This window comes from Phalacrocorax carbo, chromosome 3, assembly GCF_963921805.1.
Source record: "Phalacrocorax carbo chromosome 3, bPhaCar2.1, whole genome shotgun sequence".
NCBI classification, from domain to species: domain Eukaryota; kingdom Metazoa; phylum Chordata; class Aves; order Suliformes; family Phalacrocoracidae; genus Phalacrocorax; species Phalacrocorax carbo.
Genome location: NC_087515.1, coordinates 121228700 through 121253916, shown reverse-complemented (window position 1 = coordinate 121253916; position 25217 = coordinate 121228700). Strand labels below are relative to the sequence as shown.

General features: G+C 39.1%; 2 protein-coding genes across 6 annotated transcripts in view; one reads left to right on the top strand and one right to left on the bottom strand.

The window, feature by feature from the left end:
* Window positions 1-14309, top strand: part of ATAD2B (ATPase family AAA domain containing 2B) — an 82692-nt gene extending 68383 nt beyond the window's left edge. For both annotated transcript variants that reach the window (XM_064448135.1, XM_064448134.1), the window contains exons 25-28: window positions 5853-6548; window positions 8159-8286; window positions 9445-9573; window positions 10955-14309. In XM_064448135.1, the coding sequence (XP_064304205.1) occupies window positions 5853-6548; window positions 8159-8286; window positions 9445-9573; window positions 10955-10996 (995 nt within the window). In that variant the 3' untranslated portion in view covers window positions 10997-14309. The remainder of the gene's footprint in view (window positions 1-5852; window positions 6549-8158; window positions 8287-9444; window positions 9574-10954) is intronic.
* An 8286-nt stretch (window positions 14310-22595) lies between these two features.
* KLHL29 (kelch like family member 29) overlaps window positions 22596-25217 on the bottom strand; it is a 415004-nt gene continuing 412382 nt past the window's right edge. For all 4 annotated transcript variants that reach the window (XM_064448128.1, XM_064448133.1, XM_064448132.1 and 1 more), the window contains one exon: window positions 22596-24944. In XM_064448128.1, coding sequence (XP_064304198.1) covers window positions 24761-24944 — 184 coding nt within the window. In that variant the 3' untranslated portion in view covers window positions 22596-24760. The remainder of the gene's footprint in view (window positions 24945-25217) is intronic.

The window sequence follows — 25217 nt, the reverse complement described above, 5'->3', positions numbered from 1 at the left end:
TATATAATCTGCAATTCTGTCACTCTACTGCTGGATTTGAGGGACAGGAGTAGTCATAGAATCATAAAATAGTTTGGGTTGGAAGGGACCTTTAGAGTCCATCTAGTCCAAACCCCCCTACAATGAGCAGGGGCATCTTCAACTCAATCAGGTTGCTCAGAGCCCCGTCCAGCCTGGCCTTGAATGTTTCCAGGAATGGGGCATTGACCACCTCTCTGGGCAACCTGGGCCAGGGTTTCACCACCCTCATTGTAAAAAATGTCTTCCTTATATCCAGTCTAAGTCTACCCTCTTTTAGTTTAAAACCATTACCCCTTGTCCTATTCCAACAGGCCCTGCTAAAAAATATGTCCCCATCTTTCTCATAAGCCCCCTTTAAGTATTGAAAGGCTACAGTAAGGTCTCCCTGGAGCCTTCTCTTCTCCAGGCTGAACTACTCCAACTCTCTCAGCCTGTCCTCACAGGAGATATATTCCATCCCTCTGACCATTGTTGTGGCTTCCTCTGGCCCTGCTCCAACAGGTCCATGTCCTTCATGCACTGAGGACCCCAGAGCTGGACACAGCACCACAGGTGGGGTCTCACCAGAGCAGAGCAGAGGGGCAGAACCCCCTCCCTTGCCCTGCTGCCCACGCTGCTTTTGATGCAGCCCAGGATATGGCTGGCCTTCTGGGCTGTGAGTACACACTGCCCAGTCATGTTGAACTTCTCACCAACCAACACCCCCAAGTCCTTCTCCTCAGGGCTGCTCTCAATCCCCTCATCCTCCAGCCTAAATTGATACTGGGAGTTGCCCCAAACCAGGTGCAGGACCCTGCACTTGGCCTTGTTGAACTTCATGAAATTCGTATGGGCCCACTTCTTGAGCCTTGTCCAGGTCCTTCTGGATGGCATCCCGTCCCTCAGGCAGTGTAGATCAACTTTGAAGCTTCTGTACAATTCACCCATGTTTTTGAGATCTGTTTTCCTGAGACTATACTAAACAGAAAGGTGACAGTTACCTTTAGATCTTGCAGAAATACTTCAGGAATGTGTGAAGGATTTGAGATTTTTTTGTTTGTATTATTTTGGATTTTTTTGACCATCACTGTTCTTTAATAGCTAAGAACTGTACTCTCGTCTGGACAGGGTTGCTGCGCATCCCTAGATAAGGGTGCTTATTTCACCAGAAGATGTTGTCATTACTTGATGTATCTGTCTTGGGAGTCTACAGGCAGAACGTGCCAGTGGGTGAGAATTTCTGAAAGTCCGCTGCAAGTTTCATTTTACTTAACTTGTGTCTGGAGGACTAGTCCTTCTGAATTAAGTATAGAATTTATTTTTTAATCATCAGGGCCTCCTCTGAGGGGAATGCTGTCTGCCTTTAGTTTAGGGATCTTTCAGCCAACTCTTAAAGTGTCCCAACATGGGAATGGAAGAATTGAGAAACCTCACGTACTCCTTAAGAAAATGTAGAGTAAATTTGTATTCAGTGAGTAATTACAATTTATTACATTGCTCTTCTAAAAAATGCTGCCTGCATAGACTGTGCAGCTTAGGGGAAAAAAGAGCGGGGAAGGCTTGTTTTTGATACCAAATTCATGTGAACCCAAGTGAAATGTTATGTGTGGCTCATGGTCAAACGGGTATTTATTGCCATTAAAAATTCTGAATGATGATTTACAAAAAAGCAAAACAGAAAGAAACTAGAACTGAAGTGAAGATCCCCTTGGCAAATCTATAGAGGTTTTGTGAAGATTATAGAGAGGAGTTCAGCAATTCAGCAGGCAAGTGAATGTATTCATGTGTGAATAATTGGTATTATGATAGTTTGAGTTATAGAAACTCAGTTCTGTAAAGCAGGATTCCTCTGACAATAGTATTTCTACTGCCTCTGGCACAAATACTGCCAAAGGACTGGGTATCAATGGGTAGATTTCTGATGAGTAGTTTTAAACATAGTAATTGAAAAGGTATTAAGGCATTAACTTGCAATTGTATATACTCTGTTAATTTTTTAACAAAGTTAACCTGAATTTTTTGTGCTGTAAATAGCTATCCCGTTCTGTTACTTACTGAAAACTTTAATGTGCCATGGGTCATACTGACTCACTATGAAATAAAAGGCGTGGTATTCTGCTCTTGTTAGTTTACAGTCTTGTAAAATATCAACATTAAGGTAGAGGAGAGACAGTTTATTTTTTTAGTTTATTTTTTTAGCAGCAATCCATTAACCGATTAGTTCCTGCCTATTAGTCCTTTAGTTTTGCATCAGTTTTACCCTGTGGTAGCTACTTCCTATTTGAATCACATTCAACTGTCTTGCAGAATTCAGAGATAAATTTTACTCTTTCCTACCTCATATGACAGAAAGATAGACTGGTGGTGGTTTTTGTTTTTAAATGTTGTATTTCTTGCTTGACTTTTCACTCTTCGTCAAGGCTTGGCTGTCTTTATAAAAGAAAAATCTGTGTAGTGATGTTATGGGTGCTAAGGATCTGAAACCAAAATTTCTGCTCATGTCCCAAAAGACATTCCTTTGCACAGAGCAGTACAGCCTAGATGAGAACAAAAAGGGTTAGTTTTGAAGGGGCAGTTTAAATGTGAGGAGTAGAAGTCTACTTTCTATGGGACCAAGAACATAAAAACTGGTGAATGGGCTCGAAGTTATATTAGGTAGGGGGCTAAGAATCTCACTGAGGTCATGAAAATGATGTGGGCAGTTCTGTGTTAAATAAATTCAAATGAAAGATTTAGGTGGATTTATGAAAGCCTGAGGGGAGACAAGGAGGCTTCAGTGGCTGTGATGGAAGGGGTTGAAAGCAGGAAGGTTTTTATTTGAATGACAGTGGGAAAAGGTTGATTCTTAGAAGTACAGGGACAAAAAGAATCAGGATTTTAGAAAAGTTAGCCACCTGTTGGTTACTGGTCTAGGTGGCTCAGGTGATAATGCTACTGCCTTGAAATAAGAACTGCCAGGAGTCTGGGAGGGAAAAACTTTAGCATTAACCGAATAGTGTTGACTAAATGTGGGTGAAAACCCGAAGTAGCTAGATTATTGCTTTTCTCAGTGAAAATGCTGTTAAATGTTAGGAGGGCATGTTCTGCAGTATCTGGCAAGGAAATGCTGTTCTTCTTTCCCAAATCTTAGGAGTTGGTTGGAAGTATCAATTTTTTTTAATATTGTGACATAATACCACTTTTATAATAATAATAATGTTTCAACCAAAGCTCTGATTTGTGTGCATACTTTGAGGTAGCTGAAAAATTTCCTGCATTTACTAGTTTCGATGCCATATAAACCTCAGAATTCCTGGGAAGACAGCTTCTGTGGTACTTTTTGTGGTTGCTTTGTCCTAATTAAAAACAGCAATAAAAAACAGTGTGCATAACATATGTTTGAATAGTACTGCATGAAAGAGAGTGTCAGCTGGACTTGCTGACTGTCATTTAGGAAGACTTGAAATTTAATGACATGTGTAATACAAGGATTAATTCCATTTTACTTTAATGTGATTTCTCCCACACTTCGGAATTCTAGGAATGTACCATATGTTTAGGCAAATTATGGGTTCTCATCCCAGGTGGAGCTCACAGGGTAGAAAAAATAGATGCACCAGTAAAATGGGCATATTGAAAGTACAATTAATTGATATAATAAATGTAAAATGTATTTGATGTTATATCTGAATCTTATAGCAAAGTCAGCCTAAAAGGCCAAAATCAGTGTATCTGTAAAAAATTTCAACTTCCTTATTAATTTATATACTTTAGGACATATTAGATTTCGTTTAAAAGACTTTCAGTCCCCTTTTGTGTTTTATTTACCTATCTCTGGCGTTGACCTGAGGCCAAACCCATTGCCTAATAGAGCATTTTTTTGTCTAAGTTTACATCTCCCTATTTAGTTTCAGATTTTCTGCTTCTGTTATTAATGGAAGTCTCTTGCACAATTTAGGGAAAGATTACATGAGCTTCTGAGAAGTTATATGAATAGGCTGTAGTTTGTCATCAATAAAACAGTGACACTGACTGTAGAAGCTGCCATCAAATCTGCAAAGTAGCTCGAGAAAGGGGATTTTTTTCCTCAAATCTTACAGTTCTCCGTAAGGATTATTTGTAACAATTAATACACGTTCCGATTGAGACTATGTTTTTATTGCAATGTGATTGTCTGTCTCTTTAGATAGCTTTAAAGCTCAAAGGTCAAGATTTATTCCTAATGTAGTGGTTAAACTACCTGCTTACATACTCATGGGGAGGAAATTCTGAAGTACAGCTGTGTTTCTCTGAGCTTCTGTGAATTAATTCTCAGCGCTTGTACCTGCATAGTGCTTGTATCTTCAAAGCAAAATCTTCGTAACTCAGTGTGAGGTTGGCAGACACAGATCTAGGACTTAATACCCCATAAATCAAAGCAACCTATAAATACCAAGAACATTATGGAGGTGCTCAACATAGTTCATTTTGAAACAGAGGAATATCTGTTAATCTCTGGTAACTATTGGCTGTGATTTTGAATTATAATCACTTGGCTGCAACTTCAGCAATTTTGCAAAAATATGAGCAGTCTGCATCATTACTTGAACATAGAAGTTTCAGTCTTTCCCAATCTCTTCCTTAGTCTTCTGAGCTGTGTCTTGTTAGTGTTCTTGAAAAGGATGTTGGCAATAGTATTAAGTTTGAATAGTATTACTTCTGTATTTGCTGATCATATTGCAAATGTGCCCCCAAACCACTTTTAGATTGGTGCCTTAGTTGTATCTCACTGCAAATAAGTTAGTTTAAAAAAAAAGCCCTTTCTGGAAAAAAGTTTGTTATATGATTCCCCCCCCCCCAAAAGGGCACAGAAAGTACAAATAAGGAAAAATGAAAAAAGGATCTCATCCCCATGTTGCTTCAAGCTGAGTTGCATAATATGGAGGGAAATCATTGGTGATGAGGCTAGTTTAAGGACCTGTGCTTCTCCTTTCACCTACAGACTCATTGCATAAATGCAGATGTTTGTGAGGTCTTGTGGTAGACAGGATTGCGAAATGGTCCAGGTCTAAAGCAAAGATCCTCAGTTTTTTCAAACCACATTTGTTCAGTGCAGTGAACTCAAGTACAGAGGTGGGAATGAAGGAAGGATTGAGGAGATTTAGCCGATTTAAACAGTGAAGATGTCTTTGAATTGACCATAGATGTAAACTGAAATGAGAGGTGCTGACTAGATGTAGGGCAAAAAGCCTTTTCGCTGTTATGGCAGTTATGCATTGGTATGGGATGCCCATAAAGGCCATTTAGTCTGCGTTCCTGGAGGTTTTCAGTACGTGGCTGGATAAAGCCCTGAGCAACATGGTCTGCCCTCATAGCTGACCTTGTTTTGAGTAGCAGGTTGGACTAATGACTTCTGATGTCCCTTCCAACCTGAATTATTCTATGAATCCATGGACTGCATTTCTATTTGTTTTTTGTATAATGATTTCTAATTGCTGAGGTTCTGAAAAGGGAAAATGAGAGTAACTGTCTCTAGAGGCTGCATTACACAACTGAGAATGAGTTCTGTGTCATTGCTTAGCTGGGTTTTGGTTTTGCCTTTTTAGTGTTTTACGTACTAAACGTATATATAAAATACATTAAGTAGGAATGGCTAGCAAGCCTTCCTTGTTTCCATAGTTTAGAGTAGGAATATGTACACAAACAAGCATTCACTCCTTATACTTCTGAAAGTCCTTGGTATCTGTAATTTGCTCACATTGAAATCAACAGACAGCTTGCTTTTTCCTTGAAATGTGAACATGTTTGCCTCGTACACTACAGCGTATGCTAATATCCTAGTCTGTTTACTGTACCTGTGCATCTAAAAGTTTCCTTTTTTCATTGTAATTCAGTTCGAATAAGGAGAAAATCAAGACGGCGCTCACAGTGGGGCAAAGGCATTATTAAGAAGAGGAAAGTCAATAATTTAAAGAAAGATGAAGATGATGCAAAGTTTGCTGATGATGAAAACCATGGAGAGGACAGTAAATTACTGGAAAATGGAGAGCTAGAGATCAGCACTGACTGCATTGAGGAAAATGGGGAAGAGACAGGAGATCTCTCGATGACAAATGATGAATCCTCTTGTGATATTATGGATATAGATGCAGAGCAGAGGCTTAACAATGGGACATCAGGAAAGGAAAACAATTTTGCATCTACAGAAGAAGAGAGTTCAAATGAATCTCTGTTAATAACCGACAGTGTTACCCTGAGTGCTGAAAAGGAATTAAGGAAAGACTCTACATCGAAAGGGGACTGTGTGAATGGAGAGACATCTGTACACAGCTCAGAGGGTATACGTGCTCCAGCATGTCATAATGGTAAAATGGAATCAGTTGATGCTGTTTCATCTTGTGACAACAGTGATGGGTCTAGTAACAAGCAAAAATCGTCATCTGAAGATCAGCCAAAGGAGAAAACAGAGGCTTCCAGTGAAAGTCAAGGAGCTGATCTGGTGAAAGCTGAGTTACCACATTGCAGCAATAATGAAAAAACACTACAGAGCACAGACATTGAAACTAAAGATGCTGAAGCAGATAAAGAAGGTATAGCTTGTTTTCAATGTTTCTGTCCTTGTCTTAGTGCCCAAGTTAATACATGTGTATTTTTAATTGTAATATCTTATGTTACAGTTATTATATGATATTTTAGGATCTGCTCTCTATTTATTTGAAACTTTTACTATGCTTACAACATTTAATTTCACACAGACGAATTAAATGTCCACCCTCGACTTGCTGTAATGTTATCTTATGCTCTTCCATTTATTTTTGTAGGCTTTATGGGAAATATTGTAAATACTGAGATAACATTTAAACAATAATTAGACATGTAAAAATATTATCAATGCAGATAAATATACTATGTATGTTTTGGTCTGTATGTTCTATCTGATCTGTATTTTGATCTATATGATATGCGTTGACATGTTTTGTTGGAGATTTATTATAAAAGTATCATTGACATTGGATGAAAGACTGTAGAAATACAGAATGTATTCCTTTAAAAACATTTGCTTAAAGCAAAAGTTAAAGCAGTTTAACTCACAGCAAAAGCCAGATAAACTGTTGTTTACCCATTGGAGAAGGTATCTGGCTTTGGAGTTACAGTCAACACAGTAACAGCGCGGCAAAAAGATGAGAGAAGGACAAGGGAAATCCTGGTGGTGTCATATAAAAGAAAGGGCCATGTCCTTTGAAGACAAGAGACACAGTTTCCTCAGGGAAGAGAAATAAAAGCCTTATGCATGATTACCTTTTTAATTAACTTTTCAGAATTATCTAAAAGAATGAAATCTTTACTTCAGAAGTTAGCGCTGAGATTTACAAAGTAAATGGTCTTTGATGAGAGATCTGAATTATGAGAATATCACTATATACATGTTGGCTGTGTTTGTACATACATATTTTCTCTAAGGGTAAGGAGAATAGTAGAAGAAAGGTCCTAAGAATGTCGGAAGAAGAGTATGATATATGTTAACAGCCTTTATATTTCTAAATTTAGTAGTTGAATTTTTGTATGCATTACAGATGGTTATAATAACAAGGGATCCTCAGAAGAAATTGCATTTTAAATAGTTGAGGATGAGAAAAAAGTAAGTGTAGGGAGGGAATCAGGAGATGTAAAAATATTTTGTCTCTGCAACAGGATTGGACAGCAGCTTTAATACAGAGGTGGAAAAAGAGAAATGTGTCACAAAAGCATGAAGTTTCAGGAGTAGAGTAGATGTTGGAATTACATCCCATGAAGACATGGGATGCTTTGGAGAGAAAAATGAAATTTGATTCACTTAGGCAGAAAGATTTTGAGCGTTAGCTTAATATCTGCACTTCACTTAGAAGCTGTAAGTTTGAGGTTGCTAAGTAGAGAAGATACAGTGGAAAAACTCTTTCAATGACATTCAGTTTTCTGTTGGACTTTGGAGTTCAGTTTTAAAGATGACCAGTTTCATGTATGTTCAGAACAACTCTGGTTTTGTGCCCCTGTAAACATTCAGAATTCTGCAAAGCTGATGAATAATGTGTCCTGCTACAGTCGTGCTTGCTTGGTTCAAAAAAACCCAACAAACCAACCAAGCAAAATCAAACCAAAGTGAAGAAACAAGTAGTTCATTTTGAGAGACTGACAGTGCTGATAATTGTTTTTCAAATCACAGGTATATTCAAAAGCAAGAAAACACGAAAAGTCTCTATGGAACAGTCAAAGCCCACAAGTTTGGAGCAGGTTCCAGAGGAACCATCGGATCCCTTACCCTGTGTAGTTGTTGACCATGACAGACTAAAGGTAATGGAACTGAAAAATGAGTTGAACTGTTGATGAAATTGTCCATGAAAAATGCTTCCTTCCTCTGTTATGAAGCAACATTTCCTTTATTTTTGACTACAAGCTAATACTATGGCACCAGTGACTTTTGAAGATGATTCATCAGTCAGTGTTTCTTGGGTGAAAGTTAATAAAATACTGAATCCTTACTGTCCCATCATTACTACCTTTACAAATCCAGTAATGGCACAGCAGTCCACTATTTTAATTGCAGTTTTTGCAGGTACTCGTATGTGTTAATTGGACATGCCAGTTACTGAGGAACTGCTGGGTGTCTAGTAATTGGGAGTTAACATCATCTTTTCCCTTCCCATATACGTATACGTGGTAGAAAGAACTGTTAGTGGATTGGAAAACAAATTGGAATTTGTGCTGATGTTTTGGTGTCGTAGACTGAACCCCTGCTAGTTAATTTCCTTTCAGTTTTTGTCTCTTTTTAACCAAAGTTACAATAAAATTTGCTGTCTTCTCTTGTAGAAACTAGCTTGACTTACTATGAAATTTAGATCCCACTTGCTGTGGAGCACAGATGATATCATCTTTGGAAACAACAGAAATGTTATGAGAGGGGAAAAAAATTCTTAAAATTTACTATCTGCTACTGTGTAAAATATACCCTTTCACCCTTTGTTTATGAGCAGTTTTACATGTGTTGTCCCCACTTCTTTTATTGTACCATTTTTCAGCATTTGTATAATTCCAAATGTTTCCATTTGGTGGTACTTAAAATTTCATGCCAATGTAAGTTCTTTAAAACATCTGCTTGAGCTACCAAGGTAGTTTTTATGGTTTGCTTTGGCATAATTATTGACCAAGATGAAAAAGGATGAAGTATCATTCAAAGAGAACAGACATGGCCCCAGCAATACTGAGTATACAATCTAAGACAATTAAAAAAAAGTGGCTGGGTGTAAGTAGATAAGTGAAAAGAGACATTAAGTCCTTTTGCATCTATATGGAAGCAGTGGCCTTACATGATAGCCAGGTGTGTCCATTTTATTTGTACATGTCCCTCCAAAATAGGGCTTCAGAAGGAGACTGCATTTCTGATTTGTCCTTAAAATTTTAAAAAAGTGATTCCAACAACTGTCTTAACCTTACCTTTCATTTTTCCAACAGAAGCTGCTTGATTTGGTGGTTAAGAAAAGTAACAACCTGACTGTTGACCAACTTGAGAGATTGTATTCGCTCCTCAGTCAGTGCATCTACAGGCATCGTAGAGACTATGACAAATCACAACTTATAGAGGTGATGATGTACAGTTTTTCTTCATCTGAATTTTTTGAGACTGTTTATTCAAGAACTATGTTAATCTATCAATTTTTTGTTGTTGTACTAGCAGGCAAAAGCTTTAAATAGACTTTGAGGAAGGTATCTATAAAAAGAAAACAGTTTAGTGTAGTAATGACTTAAAAAACAGATGTTGTTTCTAATAATACTCTCCTGAGGAAAGGATTAAGAATTTAACCTTAAAGAATGGAGGAAAAAAGAGGAGAGAATATAGCAGCATGGCAAAGTGCATGCTAGCAGAGTAAAAATGGAGTAGAAGGAATTTCCACATTTGTGGTATGAATAGCACTGGATGTAGTGGCTACTTTATAGGCACACGGACTCAAAATTGCTGCAGTTGACCTTACTTGTATTTGCTTAACTAGGCCCCCCAAAAAATTATGTACCTCTGCTTCATGCAGTTTGCTGATTCTGTCTTTCATACAAGACCATAAAAGTTTGCAAACTTCTTCTATATTGGTAAGTATACCCTTGGGAAAGTCCAATACAGCATGATGTAAGCCAGCTGTCTGCTTTGTAAGTCATGCTTTGCCTCTGAAGTGTTTGCTGTCAAAGACCTACATCAACAGTAGGTTGGTCGTTTCACCATGGGTGTAGGCTGACGGTAACTGTGGACACGCATTCCCCCCAGCGTCGTCGTTCTAGCTGCAGAGGGGTTGGCATCAGCTTGGAGATTCAACTGGTAACCAACCCTGCTGAAAAAAGGACAACAATTGCTAGTTTCCAGTTGTGTTACTGAACACTAAGTATTTGTCTCATGAATATTTTACAACAAAACCTGGAAAAGCCTTAGCATGGGATATTGTAGAGTTCCTGCAAAATACTTTTCAAACCATTTTCATGCTATTCCTCTGCCATCTTCACGTCAAAAATATGTTGAAAGTCTGTGCTAAATGTTAGGTAGATTAAAAAGACGTTTATCCAGCAGGAGTAGGTAGAGGCCAATCTTTACTTGTATTCTACAAACTGTGCAGATATGTGTTTACTGCTGGGTCACCGATAGCATAAGTGTGCAGTAAGACTTGAATTCATGGAGCCTGCCATTGCAATGCTTTCTTAATACATATTGAGTACATTAATTATATAAGTGACCCTAATACACTTGGATTTTCTCATGGACTGTCGTACTGGAGTGCTTTTCTGCATTAATACTTCTTTAATTAGTTTCCTCTTTTACCATATTTTGCTAGTGGATAGCAGCTAATAAACAGAAGTGTCTCTTTTCCTGTTAATTATTTGGTTGGATTTAAAAAAACACGTAGTAAATATGATTATGTAATGTAACTTTATTTCTCTTTCTATATATTTGCGTATAACCGATGCTCTGTGTATCTTGCAGGAGATGGAAAGAACAGTTCATGTGTTTGAAACATTCCTGTGAACTCGTCAAGATGGGTGGGTTTATCCTCTCAAACTGCTCATGGGAGAGCAGTCCTCTGAGCCATTCAGTTTCCATTTGCACCAAGTATGTGCAGAGCCTTGGTCTTAAGTGCTCTCTTTTTTTTTTCTGTTGAATTTGGTGCTATTGTCTCAGGTACCTGAAACCAACCAGCCTACAAGAACCAAACGGAACTTCATATAGTTGTATCTGATATAAATAAAGAATACAATGCCACAGCTTGGAGATTTTTGGTGCTACAGAAACTGTTCTCATTTCTGCTCTTGTTCACTCTACATGTATTATCTTTGGGGAAACTTCAGGCAAAAGTGGAGACCAACACATACAGAGAACTGGAAAGAGCAGATCTAAGTTGAATATTTTTAAACAGGCAACCTTTTTAAATTTTTTTTCCAATTTTTCTCTTCTCTGGGGTAACGGACAAAAAATCTGTTCTAAAGAAGGCAATGATGCATTGTGGTAGGAATCTTGAGTAACTGGATGTACAGTAATTTGAAGATGAGGCTCTCTAGAACTGCCTTTAATGTGCCTTTTAGTCAATTGAGAAAGATAAGGCTAATCAATTGGTTTGGATCATAGCAAATGGCAATGTTAGAAAGCTGTCTTCAGAATGAAGAACTCCAAAAGGATGATTTGTATTCTCTTCATTGGATGGCAACCAAGTATTATGGTTCTATAATGCCTGTCTTGCTCTACAGAACTAAACTAAGACACACTGAAAAAGCCACACACTTTACCAAAATGGTGAAATTACTTTTTCATTGGTATATTTTGTTTTAGAAACAAGTTACACAGTGAAACTCTTCTGTGTTGCTAAAAATGAAGCATTTTCCCACCATCTCCTTGTTTTCCATTTTGAGTTCTTTAAGAAAACCAAGTTTAATACTGGCAGGTTTCTTTCTGAAGTTCCGTGTTTGTACTGTAGCTTGGACTGTGCAGTGCAGGTAAGAAGACACTATAGTCGGTCAAAGTCCTGGAGCCCAAGCTCACTTGCAAATGAACTAGGCTTCACAACTCGATCCGTGCAAAGCACTGTTAATGTGGAGGGATTGGAGGACAGCCTTTTGAATCGAGCTGTTCAGACCAAAGTTCTCTGGGTCTGAATTGTGTAGTTCAAAACCTTTCCTTTCTGGCAACTGGAGAGAACGGTCTAGGCAGTTTCAAGAAGAACGTGTTTTATCACAAGCTCAGTATTAAAGTGTTACCTGGGCTGACTTATTTCAAACCTATGTGGAAAGTGTTTTAGAGAAGTTGGCTGGTGTTAACCATCGTTAACCATTCATTGTGACTGTCCCTACGTAGCTGCGGAAGTGTCTTTCCGGAAATATGCAACACAGTGTGATTAGTTTTTAATTAGAGGAAACAGTCTTGGACTACTGCAGAGATACTGAGCTACCTCAGCTTTTTGTATTTTAGTTACCAACAGTGTTTATGGAGGACTGTAATCACTGCTCCCATTTACAAACTGAAGCTAAGGTACTTGTCTCCACCTCTATGGCTAATGGTAGTATAGCGCTGCAGAGAAACAAAACGTGGGCCTTGGGCTACTGCAGTAATCCAAAGTGCTTTGTATATTATGGTTAAACATAATTCTATCTTAGATCTTTTTCTCCCCGAATGCCACTGTTTTTCATTATAGCTAATGGCAGAAAAAGGTTTTAAGCGTTCATGTACATCTAGTTACACCTTCTAAATGCAACCCATGCAGAAACACTGTATTTTTTAGGTGGGAAAGTGCGATTAAAAACAACAAAAACAAGCAGAAAACACATTTTAAATGAGATTCTTTGATCTCAGATTTGATTATGGGATTTTTTTCCATGTTTCATTTAGTATTTATTAGCATCATACCTGTTTGAGATATTTTTGTGTCTGGTACATTAACAGCATTTTGTATTTTGATGGAAATTGTTACAAACTTTAAGATTTGATTAAATAAAATGTAGCAGATTTTTTGTAGCAAGTTTCTGATAAAAGGGTTTTTTGCAAGTCTCAGGTTCTTGCTGCAGAATTTTTTAAAAATATTTATTCCAGTTTCACTTACTCAAAGAAGTTTTTGTTCAAGTAACAGCAGCACTTGTGGAAGATAAAACTGCATACATTTTTAAGATAATAAATTTATATGAATTAAAACAGTTGAGAATTTTAGTCACCAGTGAGTGTGAAAAGCAAGTTTAAGCTAATGCCTAGCATTATAAAAATGGTTCTAAAAGGTCAGGTTTCTAAAGGAAAATTTTTACTGTCAGTTGTTGATTGGGAAAAATCGTAAGAGGCAACTTTACTAACTGAGGAGCTGCCATGGTGTTTTAGAGAGAAGTAGCTGATATCAGACATTCTAGTGGACAGCTTGCCTAAAAATGATATATTCGCCTTCCTAGCCCAAATAACCACACTTCAGTTTTTGTTTTCCTTTACAAGATGTCTGGTGGTTATAGAGTTAAAACAGCTGTTAATCTATCCATGTGGTCTAAACTTGTTTACTCTTTGTATGTTTTTAATTTTTTTGCCACATAGCACTGGCAAGAGTTTGTACAAATTGACCTCTCTCTTCCTTGTTTCTTGTTGTGAAAATTGCAAATAAACTCCTTTGTGAGTCCTTGTGCTGGGGTCAATGAAGTGTGGCCGGCCGGAAGAAAGGAGGTTTCTCTGGGGGGCTGGTGGGGCTGTCTTGGAGATACTAGAGGTGCTCTTGGATGAAGTTGATGGCTATGGAGTTAATTGTATTTGCAAGCTTGACTCTCACCTGTGATTAATTTTTTTGTTTTGTTTTGTGTCCTCTGTATTGTTACTTGATTTCCTCATATGCCAATGTATTTATAGGATTACTGGTTTTTGTAATATTGTCTTCCTTTTTTCTTTTTTTTATTAAGTTGGTGGGTCAGCTCTGGTTTTACCTTCAGTCTCCTTGAACGGCAGGTCCTGCAGCTGATAGTCATTTTTTTTGTTTTTGCTTTATTTTGTAATCACAACATAAGCTTGAATTTGGGCTTGTACTTGCATCTTTTGTATCTTGTACATTGGGTTATTTAGACATTGGGGAGTCCTGTTTGGTTTCATTAACGTGTGTCTACTTTGTGGATTAAGTAGACTTCTTTCATCAACTGTGGTATATTTTGGATTCTATAGTTTTATTCAGAACTGTGTTTAAATTGATGTTTTGCATTTTGACTTCATTTTACGTTAGTTTGAAGTAAGTTATTTAATTTTTTTGAACTTCTGGAAATTTTGAACATTTTACTGTAATTTGTAATATAACTGCTGTGAAATACTTGAATAAAGATGACAAGAAAACACAGCTTTAGCTCCTTCAAAAATGTTTTTAAAAGAAATGCTGCCTAATAGCTGATACCAGTCTTTTTCTTACCAGACCTCCTTGATTTTGCAGTTCAGATGTTTTACTCTGGCATCTTGCTGTTCAGCTGTTTAAGCTGTAATTTTGCTTTCAATGTTTGTCCATTAAAGAAAAAAAAAAAAATCCTATTATTAATTTTGACTGACAAAGCAAAATAAGCATTGTACATTGGCGAGTGAATAACGTAGTTGTTATGAAGTTATGCTCTGTGCTTAGACAATGCTTTATGCTCGGTTGCAGGGTGCCGCCCAGGACTGTCTATGGTATTACTTGGGTGCTGACGTACTAAGGTTTCTCATTAAGAGTTTTTTTAAAAAACACTCGCTTTCCTCCCTGTTTATCAAAGTTGTTCTTATTTTTTTTGTTTGTTTGTTTTTTAAAGATAAACTTATAATACATCTAGGAATTCCTTTAGTTCCCCCCGCAATAATTCATGCATAGGAGAGCAAGCTGCTGGAGGTTATGCCAGTGAAGAATCAACCCACATCTTACTTGTTGGCAATTTATCCAGAGCTAACAAACTGCATGTGATGTATAGAAGGTCGAACAGAGTATGAGAAGCTGTTCTGTAGATCTGTTACAGCCTCTCTTGAGGTGTAGGACATATAACACACTTGCTCATTTTCCTCTTTTCTGCGTACCTTAAACTATAGGGCTCCTGGGCAAAAAAATAGTTGAGGAAGAGGGTAGCAGTAACTTATATCACCTCTGACACCAATTCCTCGTTTATACGCAGCTTTGGAAGTGCAATAAAATACCTATCACATAACGTGATATAAATGTAATAATGTAGTAATTGATCAGTGAGAGCTGAAGCTCCCTTTGCGTCAGCATGGTCAGGTGTGGTTTGATCTGAATGGCCTTGCCAGCCGTTCAGCACCGCATGTCAACACCATCCAAGGGGTTGGTGGTTTGTGAAGAAAGAATGCAGGGTATGAGGTCTGGTGTATCTGGTTCTGTCTTTCGGGTGTGGTGATGGCCATGTTAACGGAGAGAATGGTTTCAGGCCTGATTTCTGACAGTGGTTGTAAAAATGATCAGTCAAAAGGGACAAAACGGCGCTTTATTTGGGCATTGACGAAAGGATTCTTGTGAAAATACTTAGTGAACTTTGGTGCTTCAAAGGCATGAATTAGTGAGGAATAGTTGGATTGCGTCACGTGTTGTTAAATAAGTCTTAGTAAAAGCTTGTGCAGCACTCATTTGTCAAGCACTCGCTGCTTAACGCTGCTTCCTTCTGCTGTTGGTTTCTCCTTTGAGTGTAGTTTTGAAATGTAATTCCCGCATTTCCTTAAATTTGCAGTGTTGCACATCCTTGGTTTCCTCCTCTAAGCCCCTCAGATATTTTGTTCAAATAAATTAAAAATGAGATCCTTTTGTTCTGTATCTCGGGTAGGATTTGGATTTGGACTCGTAATACGTGGCGTTCTAAGCTACCACTGCGTGTAAATAAATTGTGCAAGCTACATCAGTAAACTGATTAATGAAGGCAAACACTTCATTTTTTTTTTCTCCTCCTTTTATGCATCGCTTGTGGCCATGTAACTGTTACGTAAAAATGAGGGATTATAAACTTTAGCACTAATTAATTTAGCCTCATTCCATTTCTAGGTGAGTGGTTTTTTTTTTTACCATGTGATGATTTGCATAAGGCGTATGTTTCTGTTGAACCCACTGCTAGTAAACGGCTGTGACTGCTACTAAATTCCATGTATTTTAGGAATGCATTTGAGTTACGCTGAATTGAGCCATTCTTTAATAGTAGGGAAAATTCTTTTCCTTTAAAAATATGGTAAGCTGCTAAGATGTAAAATGAATTCACCACTTTTAGTGCAACGTTACTGTAAACCCGGCCATTCTCATTAAGGTTTGCTGATATGTGGATGCTGATTTGGAATAAAGCTGCTTTCAAGTTTCAGGTGCCAAAGGTGTTCTCGGGTTCAGCTGTGTTAGAAGGTTCCTCGCATACAATTACAAGAGTGGGGCAGGCTGAGAGCAGGGGAGGGGGTTGTTCAGACTCTGTTTTTGGGGCATTGCTGCTGCAGCACTTAGGACGTGTTGGCACGCTGCAGAAGTTGAGTTGGTTCTGCCTTGATGGACCCCTCTCTGCGATCTGTTCTGCTTACTCCTGTCTGTCAGCAATCAGGAATTCGGCAAGAGTACGCATGAGAAATGTATGGGTCCCTGAGAGTGGGTGGCTGCTGGGAATGCTCACCCCATTTGTCATCCTGCTTTATTGTGGAGATGAATTACATTGTGATGAAAATCCCTTTGTGTCAATGTAAAACTGAAATTGTGATATAACCCAGAGATCTTCGCTGTGTGTGTATGGAAGTAGGAGTCTGTAGAAGATGACCTGTCAGCTTTGGGACTGTGGATTGGGAGGAAGGAAAGACTTCGGGAAATTTCAAAAGGGCTCCCTTTGAAATATTTCTTCAGCAAAGGAAGTAAAGCAGAGAGACCTACTCAACCTAGAAAATATGTTAAATTTCAACTAAATTAATTTGCTAAGAAATCGAGTCTTTCTGCTGTAGACAGAAAGAAGATAGTGCTGGTTTAGTTAAGGAACTATTTCTCATCTCCAAAACCCCAGCTCTAGTTCTGTCATAAAGGTCTTGCATTTTCTTGCTGACTTTGTTACACGTTGTGGAATGCCTTTGGTATGTGGAGGCTACCTGGAAGAACAGCGATACCTGATCTTGGCGATAGGGAAGGACAGATTGCCAATCTGGTTTAAGTTTCTAATGAATATAATTCTGAAATGAGTTTTGAAGTGATGCCCACTGCATTATGTGTGCCATTACAAAAGGTTTAGTGAGAGAAAGGAGATAAAATGTGAATAGTCACATGCTATATGTGGCTATTAACATCCGTTTAGTAATAAATTACTGTTTTGTGTAGATATTTTAAGTATCAGAAATATAAGCATGTAAGACTCCATTTGCATGAAGCACTGGAGATGTAACTGGTTTAAAATTAATATCTAGCCTTTATATTGGGGTTAGAGTGCTTCGGATTCTTGCTTTAAAATTTAAAGCATGTCCCGAAGGCAGAAAGCTTTTTAAAAATAAAAAGCTTCCTTTTCACAAGATTCAGAGGACAGCCACTGAAGCACAAGCCGAGCATAAATTTTACAGTGTTAATCTTTTCAATATGTAGGAATAAATTTTGGAAATGAGCCGACACCTAATGATGATTTAAATGTTTAGCAATTTGTCACAAAAATTCAGGTTTATTCATGGAGAATAATGTCAGCAGAAAACACTGTTGAATCTGATGCTGTGGCAGGTATGATTTAATCTCATGCATGCACAGGGTCCACTAACTTAGGTATGGCTTGACTGTTTTCAAGAAAGCCATCTAGTCTTGATCTGCAGAGTTAGTACGTCTGTCCTGCTCTGTGAGATTATCATCAAGTGGTTAAGCTCACGGATAGAAACGCAAGCCTTATCCTCATTTGTTTTGGTCTGGCTTCTACTTCCAGGCACTGCTTCTTGTCTTCTCTTTATGTTCTAGACTCTTCATACATAGATTTCCCCCCCACTTCACAAAGATACTAATGCACTATGATCAAGTAGCCTCTCGGTCTTCTTTTTGCTGAGAATTAGTTCTTTATGGCTTTCACTGCATTTTCTCCAGCCTTTAAGTCAATTTTGTGGCTCTTTTCTGCAGTAGGTCAATTTTTCAACATCATCTAAAACATTTGTTCACAGATGAAATTGATGTGATATTCCAGCATCGGTCCCACCAGTGCCATATATAGAGCTAAAAATCAGTGATTCCTATTCACTGTTCCCCTTTTTACACATCCAAGGATCAATTTAGTCCTTTTATGCCATGAAATTGGGCTGGGAGCTCTTGTTGCTTGACTCTTCTCAGACGTGCAGCTTTTCACGGTGCTGTTCTCCATCCTGCGTGTCAGCCTTCCTCATTCCTCCCCTCTCTGAGGTCCCGCTTAGCTTTATGAAAAGGCGTTGTGCTTTAGTGCTGCCAGCCAGAGGAGCCAGCACAGTGCGTGACCTGTTCGGTCCTCATTATCTTTTGCTCTGCTAATCTCTGTTTCCACAGGTCTGTGACTAGTGATTTATGTCAACATTTTCCTTCAAGAACTTTGGAAGAGGAGGATTCCCCCATTAGAAATACTCTGATAATTCCAAATTGAGAATTACTCGAACAGATTAGATATTCCTCAGTTCATCTGCCTATTCTTAGCCTGTTTAATATTTGCTGTCTGAATACTGTACAGTGAGCAAGTTGAAGTATTTTGTCACATGCTGTTGAAAATCTATTACCTTATCAATCAAATGTGTAATGCTGTCAGAGAATGAGATCAGGCTTGTGTGATACAGCCGATTTTCTAGAAAATGGTTGTATTTATTATCTCTTTGATTCATTATCAGTTTAGATATCATCTTTCCATTTTTACTTGGGATTGATGTCAGGTGAATGCCCTGTAATTACCCAGTCATTTCACTTGCCCTTTCGATAACTGTCACATTATCAGCACTTTTTCCGAAATACCCACGTGTTATTAAAAATGAATGTCAGCAGGGCAGAGACTTCTGGGCTTTCTGGAGATGGCTGAGTGTTCGGTTACCTCCTGAATTTGAAAACCCGTATCCGCTAGGGAAAGCCTAATATCCTCCCCAGGTAGTATGCAGTCTGGATGTCTTAATGCCCGTAGGGGATGTCTCTTGCCAAATAGAAAACAGAAATGAGAGCCATTCCCAAGCACTCCCTGCCACATTTCCACTCTTCATTTTCCCTGGGAAGGCGGCGTGTGGCATTTATATGTTCCAGTACATAAACAAGCAGCTTGCAGAAAAGCTGGGTGTAAATCGAAGCAGGTGAACTTGAACTTGGTGTCAACAAGTAATGGAGCACTGCATTCATTGGACATGAAAGTAACTGACTTACTGAAAGACATCTATTTTAATGGAAACGGAGTGGCTACAGAAATTCCAGCAGGCCTGGAAATGTAGGCTTGCTTTGCAGGAGCTCATTATTTTTACTTGAGCAGAGGGACAGTGTTTCTGGTAGAGCATAATGCGCATGATGCTTGTAAGACTTAAAGCATTTGGTGCATCACCTCTGCTGTTCACCCGTCCTTACTCTGACGCTGTCCACCAGCACAAGGACATTGTATTAGAAATTAGGGGCTGGTTTAAGTTCCCAAGGTGTGGAGAGGAATTGGTTCCGTTCTACCTGTAAGAGCTCTTACTTTTATAAACCTGTATTTTTTTTTTACTGAGGTGGGAAGCTGCAGCTTATGTGGAAGTGTCACTGGTGACCTGAGGTGGCTGCTCTTCAGCCACAAACCTGTGAGAAAGGGTCACCCATGCTGGACGGTGGAGAAAGCGTGTGTATTGCCTGTGGTGCGAGGCATGACTTCAAGCAATCTTCAGCTTAGCCCCAGTTGTCATCACCATTCCTGGTTCTCTATTAATTTGCTTATAAGCTACGTGCTGAAGTTGCCTGTCAAGCTATTAAAAACCTGGGTAACTAGTGCTGTTCTCTGGACAGGTCGTGAAAGAGTTTGATACTGTTGCCAGTATAAACCTTGCTGTGTAAGATCTCGGATATGAACTCTGAAGGAGCGGAGAATGCTGTTCAAAAATAACAATCATGAAATTAAAACCAGCAGGCAGCCTTTCAAACCTTCAATGTATAGACTAATGAAAAATTCAGAGGCAGATTTGGCTTGATGACAGCACCGGAGCTTCCTTCTCTCAGGTAGTAACTGAGCCAAAGCATTTAATTCAGTGTTTAAAGCTGCTACCGATTGAAGTAGAATTTGTTTAGATAAAGAAAATTGGAATTTGTGACTCTGTAAGAAATCCGCTAGCTACACAGGAATTACTAAAAGTAGTGTGTGCTATCAAAAGGAAAAACACTGGCAAAGGGAGAGTCGTTTTTCAAGGTACACTTTCTTCTTTGTTTCCAGTCTCCAGCAGTTGGAGGCTGCTGGTCTGCTTGCCACACTTGCACAGCTCGGCTAAGGAGCTCGTGATGGCAGCTCTTGCTTTCATGAATTCTACTCTCAGCGAGTGTTTAATCATGCCTCAAACACATTGGCTTTTCGGAGGAAAAATGGTGTTTCTGTGCTGGTATCGCTGTCCAGCTTAATGTAATGAGTGATGGAAACGCTGTGCCTGAGACACCTCCATCTGCTTCCCTCCAGACCATTTTCTTTCTGGCTTTTCCTGCACTCTGAAGTTATCAACCCAGCACAGCCGCCAACGGTGGGAACTTACTGCTGCCTTTCCGTACGTGCTGGCATCTCTACTTCAGCCGAAAGCATGTCTCAGCTCCTGGTTTTGAGCCGACTTAAAATGGGAAAGAAGGCATTAAGGGGTGAGCTGAAGGGTCTCATCCAATTTAAAAAGCTTGTATTAGTGTGACAAGTTGTAAAAATGTCAAAGTGGATGCAGAGTCAGCGTCTTCCCAGGGACCTGGCACAGGTTGCAGCCTGCCAGGACACGACCGCATCTGCTGTTTGTAGGTTTATCCCCTATTGTATTGTATTGAGTCGCCTTTTTTGGTTGGTGATGGGGAGGCAGTGGGGTTCTGAGACCTTGCCCTTGCACTCGAGACAGCAGAGAAAAGCTTCGGGAACTGTTCCAGTTCTCAGAGAAATTCTTCACAAGACGCTGGGCAGGTGGGTAAGGACTTGAAGGAGTTTGTGCCTTTGCCGTCTCTGCTGATTAAACATAATGGTACTCGTGAAGTGAGGCAGGAGAGCAGGCTGCAGCTCCTCTCCCGGCTAATCCCTGCGGCTGCGGAAAGTGGGCGGTCGTGCTGGCGTTCAGTTTGTCCGGACTCCACCAAGGGCAAGCTGAAGTGTAACGCACGCTCTAATGAGCTTGCTCCAATTGCACTCTGCTAAGCGCAGCCTTAACACCTACCTGCGGTTAATTAAAAGACAGGGTTGCTGAGGTTTTATTACTACGGTGTGTTTGCCACTAGATGAAAAGACGGGAGAAAGGCGGATGACTTGTGTAAATTGTCAGGGGTAGGTGATTGCCTGAACGCAGTGAACAGCCCCATTTGGAGATCACTTGCCTTCCCAGGTGAGCCAGGGGAGAGTCAAACCAGCAAACAAAAGAGTTTTTATCATTATCAGGCTGCTGAGCCAGCCTGTCCTTTGAATTTCTTAAAGCTTTTAAGAAGAAAAATCTCTGAGCAGATATGTGCACATGATTCATTTGGCAAAAGCACTCAGCCAACTTCCCAGAGGGGAACTAAAATAATTTCCACATACAAGTAAAGCAAATAGCCTGTGTCTTGTTCATCCTACCAAGTATTATTGACTAGTGCTGAGTAAGAGATCTTTGTAGAGCGTTGATGAAAAGGTTGGCAACTCATTCCGCTTGGTCTGGATTATTGCAGCATGGTTGTATAAGACTGAATTACAAGGCTTTTAGTAATCACAGGCCGTTCAACCTGAGCCACTAAGCCTAAACTAAAATGTTTAAAAACTGCGGTTCATGCTCTTAAATACCTGCATAGATGTACTCTAAGAACCAGAGACAATTTCAATATTTGTTAGATTCTTCCTGTTAATGTGTAGAACAGATATTACCTCCTAAAATCCAGCTGAAATGTTCCGCTGCGGTGGTATTTGAGAGTAGTTATATTTGGCTCATCTTTGTTCCACGTCCAGTTTTACAACTACCAGATGACGCCCTAATGAAACATCAAAGAAACCATGAACGGCTGCACTTAAGTGCTCTCTGAACGATGTATCCAGAGAGTTATGGGGCTCCCACTCTGGGTATGAAGGAATTTTGACTATAAGGCAGGAGGCGCTTTCATCTTTTAGACTTCGCAGCAGCAGTGCGGTACAAGTCCTAATTTTCATTTAAAACAAAACAAAACAAAACAAACTGTTTATCAGAATTTTTTTTTTTTTTCAAGATAGTTTCCTAAACTATCTTGAGCCCTTTTGTTTTTTACTTAATAGTAAGTTTGGGAAAATAAATGAAGAAGCAGTTTTGCTGAATAAAATCCAAAATAACTTCTAAGAATTTTTTTGGAAAGGAAAATGGAAGGACTTTGGAAGCTACAGAGCGTTTAAGTACTAGCAGTGCATTTTGGATTTGCAAGAGAAGCCAGCTGGATGGAATGAGCAAGGTGTCGTCCATGGCTGGGATGAAACCTGAAGTCACGGTTCATGCGGTGTTGTTTCTTGTTCAGTCGTGACAAAATTAATCCAATCTGGATGCTGAATCTAGATCTATAAATATATTTATTATAATATAACAAGAACTTAACAGTAAACATAAACTATATACAATACCATTACAGATAACCCTGTTTTTAATATTATTCACAGAAATAGCCAGTTTTGTTCCAGTGTGAGAAATGAAGAAATAAGCTAAATCAGAAATGTTGAATGTGTTTAGGTCTTGTTGACAGGTAGCACCTCCTTTGGAGGTAGACACACACCAACACTAAAATTAGTCCTGCCCCAGGCAGTTAGAAACTTGTGCTCCAATCTTTAGGTTCACACTTGCACCCTGTTTGACATAAATACTTTAAATGACATACTAGTATATAATTTTGTTGTGCTTATTATTATTTTTTTTTAAGAATAAATAAAACAACTGCATAACAAAGGCTGGAACCTCACTGTCAAAATGAGTGACTTGAGTCACCCTACAGCTTGACTCAGCTGACTTGAGCACTTTTTCTTTAAATACTGCAAGATACAAATTTCATTTTTTTAATTTTTATAAACGATTATTAATAAAATAAGATGATTAGCTAACCACCTGCATTGATTTCCCCAAAGCTGTGGGCAGACCTCCCTCTGTATAAAAAGGCGAGCGTATTTGGTATGAAATTCAACAGGACATTGACTGTAAGATCTCACCCACGCCCTGTACGGGACCCTCCTTCTTGAGTTACCGGCATGGCATTTGGGATTTGGGTCTGCAAAGGCAAGTACGGCAACTTTTTTCCTCTCTACTTGGAAAGAAATCAGACAATCCTTAGCTTGGGGTTACCGCCTGTTTGTGAATTTTAAGATTCTTTCCCCTGCCCCCTCTATGTTACCCGGTCCATCTCCCATTTGATCCTTTTATGTATAAATTTATAAAGAATTTCCACATCACAATGCTCTCTGGATAGACAATATTTTAATATATATAAAAATATAACCCCTGTGCTGTGCATATACTTACAACTCTACATAATAATCGTTTTAAGTCTCTTATACCGGGCTTAAGTCTATGCATTTTTCTACCATGGGATTTAAACTCGCGTGTTCAAAATCTGTAAATAAGAGAAGTATATGGTTTCCACACCTATGGGGAAACTTGAAAAATGAAATAAAAGAACTTCTCAGACTCTACATAAAAATTAGTGGCGTATATCCCAACGTAAGGAATTTTGGTTGAGAGCCAAAACTGAGCGTGTAGCCACAACAGAAGGCATCTCCGTTTGATGAAAACGTGGAAATCCCACGCTACGCTGTGTGTTTTAATGTGATCCCGATCGGAGTGAAGAGTGGGTTTACCAGAAGATGCCTCTGGAATCGAAACCAGTGCGTTTCGGGACGCGTTTAACCACTTTGTGTTATGGGAATTGAGCACTGTCAAGTTCGCTCATCAGCCAAAACCGGGAAGAAAAGCTTTAGAAGCCCCCACAAGCCCCCCACCTTTCAGCACGGCCACACGTGCCCACGCAGGTATCACTGGGAGCAGAAACTCATCCAGCCCAACAGACTTTTTTTTTTTCATCATTTTACATGGAATTTATTACCAATGGCTCTTCTTCTCCCAGTCCCCACCTCACCCCCTTCCAGGCTCTGCTCTAGAGAACTGAAAGATTCGTTTGATCTGATGGAAGACTGACATCTGTAAGCCATCTGTCACACAAGATTTCTCTCAGTCATTGGTATTGAAAAGCATGTATTTGTTAAAAACATATGTAGGAATCAAAGTGGTAAGGACACTTTGACCTTTCAAATAGATTGATGCCTAAAGTGTAATAGTAAAACTAATCTGCATGGTTATTTTAAGAATCAAGCTTGAGCTCTAAAGTAAAATGCAGATTTTTTTTTTTTTTCCTTTCTTCCCCAGCTTAAAAAATATGTGAAATTCTATTGCACCTGGGTTGACCAAAAGCCGACGTCCAGAACAAGTGCCACTATAACATCTAGTGACACCCTTGTATTATTAAGTTACAATATCTTACATAGCACGGAGCTCTCTGCTCCTCTTCACCAAAAGGTGAGGATGATTTTTCTACATTCAATGTAGACACTATTCAAGACTTTAGAGCAATATGTTCACTGGCTGGCTTTGCTGCTTTTGTTTCTTAAGTAGTAGTATTCTTCTTGCCTGCTTTCAAGACGTACAAACAGTTCTGTGTCCAACTCCTGGGTAACATCAGCCGCTCTGAATGTACTTCTTGATTACTACGCAGCCGTGTCGAAAAACAGGACAGGGCATGTTTGGTAGAAGTGTCCATGTATTTGTTTTAGGGTCGTAGGCTTCCATGTTTCCCAGGGCAGGTCCTTCGCTGCTAACGATCCCACCAGTGGCATAAATTTTTCCATCCAGAACAACAGCGCTGTATTTAAAAAAAAAAAAAAAAAGGTCAGTTTTCTTACCCAACAATTTTCTTTTTAGGCTTTAAACAAACCCAGTCTTTTCTAACGAGGGGTAAACTATGAATACACCTTTTATTCTTATCTATATAAGGCTGTGTGGGCATTTATCTTTCCTCCCCCTTTCTCTCCCCCAAATTAATCCTTTTTATGTTCCTGCCAGGTAGGTAAGTGTTGTTTCTAATTTAAACAACAGAAATTAGTCCACGTAGGATGTTTCTCCAGCCCACGTATGG